Here is a 6097-nt window from a genome sequence, read left to right on the forward strand (position 1 = left end):
TGAGGGGGCGGGGGAGGGGGAGGGTGGGGGTGGCGGTGGCGGTGTGTGTGCGCGCGCGCGCCCACGCGCCTACCTGCCTGGCAAACAGGCCTCACTCCCCTGGCCTGGGCCCCTCCCCTTCTCCTCTCTCATACCTTCTCCGTTCTCCTGAAGCCCCCCCCCCAGTCACCTTCCCGATGACCCTGCTTCCTCTCCGGCTGAGGGCCCTCGGCCCCCGCAGAACACCCACCCACGGCCTCTATCCTCGGAGGGTCTGAGGCGGCCACCAGAGCCACCCCTCTCTTGGATTCAGGTCACCATTCCAGGAAGTCTCCCCTCTCCACCCGCATCATCAATTTCTCTCTCCCGACACGTTTAGACCCATCAGCATATAAACCCAAGACCAGTTCTCCCTTCGGAAAAAACGCTCTGCTTCCCGTGAATTCCTTCCCAGCTACCACCCAATTTCTCTGCTTTCCTGTAGGGCTTCTAGTGAAGCCATCTGTGCCCACTGTCTCCATTTCTCTTCTGCTGTGAACTCCATCCCAGCAGGCTTTTACTCTAGTGAAGGTCACGGATGGCCTCCTAAGCCCTAAGGTCGAACCCACTCCTCCCCAGACCAGCTGCTCAGCAGCGTCCGCCTGCATCCACTGTGTGGTGACGCACCCGCCCCACTTGCGTCCCCCCTTCACGTGCTGCCGGGCCCACCCTCTCCATGTCCTCCAACCTCACCGCTGCCCCTCCTCATCTAACCTGTGGCGGTCATGGCCGCCACCAAACCACAGCACACCCTTCCTCAAGAGCCCACGTGTCACCTGCCAGAAGACAACCACGCCACAGGCCATCCACAGCCCCTGCCATGTGAACAGCACAACCTGCTCAAGCCTGGGGCAGCTTCAGCGTCCGCTCTACTCGCTCTCCTGACCTCACGGCTCATGGGATTTAAACGTAACTCTTCACCCGCCCCCTGCTTGGCCCTCAACTCCAACTTCAACTCACACCCAACTGCCTCACCTCCACCGCCTCAGACCCACCCAGCCAACAGGCGGCTCCTGACCTCCTCCCGGCCTCCCCTCAACTGCCCGCCCTCCACCTTTCAGCTGCGGAGCCAAAACCTCCCAGCCACTGCCGACTCCACCCTCACACCCCATCCAACCCAGCAGCAGACCCTTTGGGCTGTGCCCGCGTCCGCTTCTCACCTGGGCCACTCAGCCGCCCTGGCTGTCCCTCCATCTCCGGCCGGTTTTATTGCACAAGCCTCCGCACAGGTCTCCCTGCCTCCACCTCACTGCTCAGTCTATCCCCACCCAGGCCACCATCGACCGGAGAAACCCATTAAATACTCAGCTCCCTCCGAGTCCTTTCTCGGCTCCAACCCCCGCATCTCCTACCCACTCTGCTCCGGCCACACTGGCCCCCACCCAGCTCTGCCCAGCCGTCCAAGCCAGCTTGCTCCCTTGCCTCTCAGTTCATTACTCACACACCCCCAAATTTAAAACCACAAACCCAGGGACTTCCCTGGTGGCGCAGTGCTTAAGAATCCACCTGCCAATGCAGGGGACGTGGGTTCGAGCCCTGGTCCGGGAAGCTCCCACATGCCACGGAGCAACTAAGCCCGCCTGCGAGCCACAACTACTGAGCCCAAGCCCACAACTACTGAAGCCCACATGCCTAGAGCTCTGCAACAAGAGAAGCCACCACAATGAGAAGCAAACGTACTACAACAAAGAGTAGCCCCCACTTGCAGCAACTAGAGAAAGCCTGCGCACAGCAACAAAGATCCAACACAGTAATAAATAAATAAATAAATACGTTTATAAAAAATTAAAATAAAAAAAAATAAAACCGCAAACCCTCCCACTCCTGATCTCCTCGTCCCGCTTCACTTTTCTTCACAGCACCTACCACCTCTGACATACATTAGGGTTACCTCTCATTTAATGGCTGTCTTTCCACTATGAACCATCACCTTGAGGGCGGGAGTTGACAGCTGTAGTCATCACTCTATCTCCAGCACCTACAACAGTGCCTGGCCCACAGTATGTGCTCAGAAATGTTAAATGAACGGGGCAAGATGTGCACAAAGAGCCCAGATCACTGCCGCCACCAGAACAGCTGCCAGAGTCGTCCTGAGCACTTACTCTTTGCCGGGCCCTTTGCGGCGGGCTAGCACCCACCCTCCTCCTCCCAGGGTGCTGCCCAAGATCACACAGAAGGCGTGAAGCCAGGACTCAAACCCAGATCTATCAGGCCCCAGAGCCCGTGCTTTCCTCTCTCTACAGGCCTCTTGGGTAAACCATAAACACCCTGAGCAAGGGGTCAGAGGAGACCACAGGCCACACAGAGGTGATCTGTGTGCATTGTTTGGCCCACACATTTTAAATCTGAATAAGCTGCCAACTATTAGGAGTCTGGAGATTTTACAACAAAATAACCTCTGGTTTGTCTTGGAAGCACTGATGGAGTGACAGGCATGGATACTCCCATCCGCCCCATGAGCTTCTACTGCCTGCTACTGGCTGACCCGAGCTGTGGCGTGGCTGTTCACCACCTGACCCGGCCACCTTCAATCACCTGGGTTACCTGACTGGCCCCTGAAATGGCTAACCCCAAAGGTCCCTCCCTTCAGGTGGAAGGTTCTAAGCATCTCTGATCTTTGGGGGAGAGTGGGGAGGAGTAATATGTACTAAACCTGGGACTTCCCTGGTGGTGCAGTGGTTAAGAACCCGCCTGCCAATGCAGGGGACACGGGTTCTAGCCCTGGTCCAGGAAAATCCCACATGCCGCAGAGCAACTAAGCCCGTGCACCACAACTACTGAGCCTGTGCTCTAGAGCCCGCGAGCCACAACTACTGAAGCCCGCATGGCTAGAGCCCACACTCCGCAACAAGAGAAGCCACCACAAGAAGCTCACACACCGCAACAAAGAGTAGCCCCCGCTCGCCGCAACTAGAGAAGGCCTGTACACAGCAACGAAGATCCAACGCAGCCCAAAATAAATAAATAAGTAAATAAAATTTTAAAATAAAAAATACTAAACCCTTAGGCTGTGCCGATTAGACAGTTTACACATACTCACTGTCGTGTTTCAAACTCCCAGCTCACAGAGAAGGAAGTGAGTGGTTAAAGGACTTACCTGTTGGTAAGTGATGCAGCAGGGCCTTGCACAAAGGTCTGTAGGCCCCTTTTCCCCACTGCTGCCTACCTCTCCACACATCCCGGAAGCAGGATGCAAGACGTGTCCCCGCTGCCACCCTCATCCCGCAGCTGGCCCCAGCCCTCTCAGCCCCACTGCGAGCACTGAAAGCGTCAGCTCCCCGCAGCCTGCACCAGGCCCCACAGGCATCATCTCCCTCAACCTCACAACCACCCTGTAGGCAGATGCTTTCATCATCCTGATTTCACAGATGAAGACCCCACGCTCAGAGACAACGAAGGAGCAGCTGAGGATACAGCTTCTGTGTGGCAGTCAGGATGTGAATCGAGGTCTTTTTGGTTCCAGAGTCTGCATGCTTATGAACCAGAGGGCTCCCCCAACATCCTACCCTCTCTGAGGCCAGACCCAGCGAGAAGCAGGTCTAAAACAGGCACGCTCCCGCCCTGTCCCTACCCGAGAGCTCTCCCTGCCCCCTCAGCCAGGCTCCCACCTTGATCTTCTGTTGATAGATGTTGTCATCCTCAGCATACTCTTTGTATAGGACAGAGAGCTCCAGCCGCTCTGAGACCAGAGGGTTCTGCACAGCAATCTGCAGAGGGTAGGAAATCCATCATGTTCTGATAGGTGAACGGAGTGACCCACACCTATCAGCCAGAACACCTAAATGAGAGCTGCTGAGCCCAGTGGCACAGTGACCACCGCCCCATAAAGGTATCTAGTACCTAGCTCAGCCTGGAGAGGAGGGGGCTTCCAAAGTAGAGATAATCACAGGCCTCAGGTCCACCCTATGCATCCCCAAAGTAGGGCCGCTGGCCACAGCCCCTCACCTCTTGCTGAATTCGGTCCTGCTGAGCCATGATGGCTTCATCGTAGGCAAGACAGTTAACACCTGGAAGAAGGAAGAAGACCAAGGAATACAGTGGGCCCTGGCTATCCCCACTCCAGGCAGCTGGGCGGAGGACAAGAGCAGGTGAGGAAAGCAGACTTGGAATCTGGAAGCCTGCGTCACACCCTGCTCCACCCCAACTGTGTGATCTTGGCAAAGTCCCTTCCTTTCCTGGGCCTTAGTTTTCTCATCTTTAAAGTGAGGAGGCCAAGGTGATCACCCCCAAGGTACACTCTTAAAGCTCTAACAAACCCTTTCCCCTGCTTTCTAACATCACTTTCCAGCAGCCCGGGAATGCTCTGGAGCCAGGCAGGGTCTCTTGAGGAAAGAAAGATGAGGAGGCAGAGTCTTGGGCTGGATGAGAGCTTCCTGTGAGCCTGCACTTTACTCAATCACACCCTTCCTCCACCTGCCATCCCGGGTATTCTTAATGTGCCCATTTTACAGATAAACAAATGCAGACGGGTGAAGTAATCTGCCCAAGGTCTAAGACCTGTGGTCAAACCCAGGTTTGTCTAATTTCAAAGCCTGCACTCTTCACCACAATAACCCTCCTCTGCTACCTCACTGCAGAGGCTTATCCTCAGCTGTGAACAGGGACTAATACCACCACCTTCCTCCTTCACTAAAGTGTCATGAGGAGGTGCTACCTTAGATGCACAGTGTTAAATACTCATCAGTGAGTTGGGCAGGTCCACCCTGTGGGCCCCGCTCTGAGCAGCCACTGGTGAGGAGCCAGGAGATCTGAATCCTGGCCCTGGCTCTTTCTTAACTTACATGATCCTGAACAAGTCCCTTCTAGGGGGTGGGTCTCCGAAAGCTCAGTCCCACAAGTGTGCGATTAGAATGGGAGGTGGGTGCTGAATGATTTTTAAGGCCAATCCTTCTGACCTTGAGCATCCCGGATCCTCAGCTGGGCCTCCACCCAACCCCTATGCTGCCCTGCAACAAGGCTGTCCCTCCCACCCTAGTGACCTACTCAGTCCCCGCGTCTAACTCAGGGGTGAAAAGAAGAGGGTGGGATGGTTCTGAAAGGTCCAACTCTTCAGGGGTCTAAGAAAACAATGCCTAGACAGGCGGAAAGAGGCTGCAAAGCCAGAAGAGGGGGCTCTACCGGAAACGAAGGCTGCTGCCCTCAGGGGTACACACCTGCGGCCGCTCACAACCGCGGGCCGCCCGCAGCATCCCCAGCGGCCCACCCAGTCCTTTGTGCTCCGCAGCCCGGCGTAATTCGACGCTCCTCCGGGCTCGGTCTGCTCTGGAGAAGGCGGACAGCCGGGCCCGGAGGACGCCCGGGGCTGACTGCAAGGACCGGGCCGGGAGAGCTGAGGACCCGGGAGCCCGGCGCCCGGCCCCGGCACGGAGGGGGCTGGGCACTGGGCGGGGCGGCCTAGACCCCGCCCCGGGAGCGAGCGAGGGAGAAGAGCCGAGGCCGTGGGCCCGCCCCGCTCGCTCGCCCGCCCGCCCGCCCGGCCGGGGGTCGCGACAGAGGCTCCTTCCATTGTGAGGGGGAGGGGGGGGGAGGCGGCGGAGGAAGGGACCGTCCGCGCGCTTCGCCACCGGCCGCCCCACCCCTGGCCTCTCCTCGGGAGCCGGCCATCCAGCATCGCCCCCGCTAGCCCAGGCCGGACGGCCCTCCCCCGGTCGGCACCTTCCGAGTCGCTGCCAAGCGGCTCCTGCTTCTGCTGCTGAGGTTCCTCCGCCGCCATCTTTAAACAGCGCCGCACTGCCGACCGCTTCCGGGTTACCAGTTGCCCTCCTCCCGGAAGAGAGCCCCTCCTCGTGGCCCCTCCTTGGTAACGCCCCTAGCAACGGGATACCCTCGGGCGCCGTCACCTGAGGGGCTGACACAGTCCGGTGGGGCCGCCGCGGAAGTAGGTTAAAGGGAAGGTAGTCCCCGCCCACCCTCCACCAGCACACTCGCTCGGCTCCATCTTCCCAGACTCCCAAGGTCCCGGGTGGTGATAAGAGTCTCCTGGGGCCACTTCAGTTTTCTTTTCACTGGAGTTTGAAGCGCGGATTGTGTTATTGAGATAAGCAGGAAGATGAAATTAAAATCACGCAAGGCAACATTC

General features: G+C 57.8%; 1 protein-coding gene across 1 annotated transcript in view; it reads right to left on the reverse strand.

The window, feature by feature from the left end:
* Positions 1–5812, reverse strand: part of OTUB1 (OTU deubiquitinase, ubiquitin aldehyde binding 1) — an 8414-nt gene extending 2602 nt beyond the window's left edge. The window contains exons 1-3 of the mRNA XM_007462088.1: positions 5674–5812; positions 3964–4025; positions 3627–3725 (exon numbers count right to left, since the gene is read on the reverse strand). Coding sequence (XP_007462150.1) covers positions 3627–3725; positions 3964–4025; positions 5674–5731 — 219 coding nt within the window. The 5' untranslated portion in view covers positions 5732–5812. The remainder of the gene's footprint in view (positions 1–3626; positions 3726–3963; positions 4026–5673) is intronic.
* Between the last annotated feature and the right edge of the window lie 285 nt (positions 5813–6097).

This window comes from Lipotes vexillifer, unplaced genomic scaffold, assembly GCF_000442215.2.
Source record: "Lipotes vexillifer unplaced genomic scaffold, Lipotes_vexillifer_v1.1 scaffold1129, whole genome shotgun sequence".
Taxonomy (NCBI): Eukaryota; Metazoa; Chordata; class Mammalia; order Artiodactyla; family Lipotidae; genus Lipotes; species Lipotes vexillifer.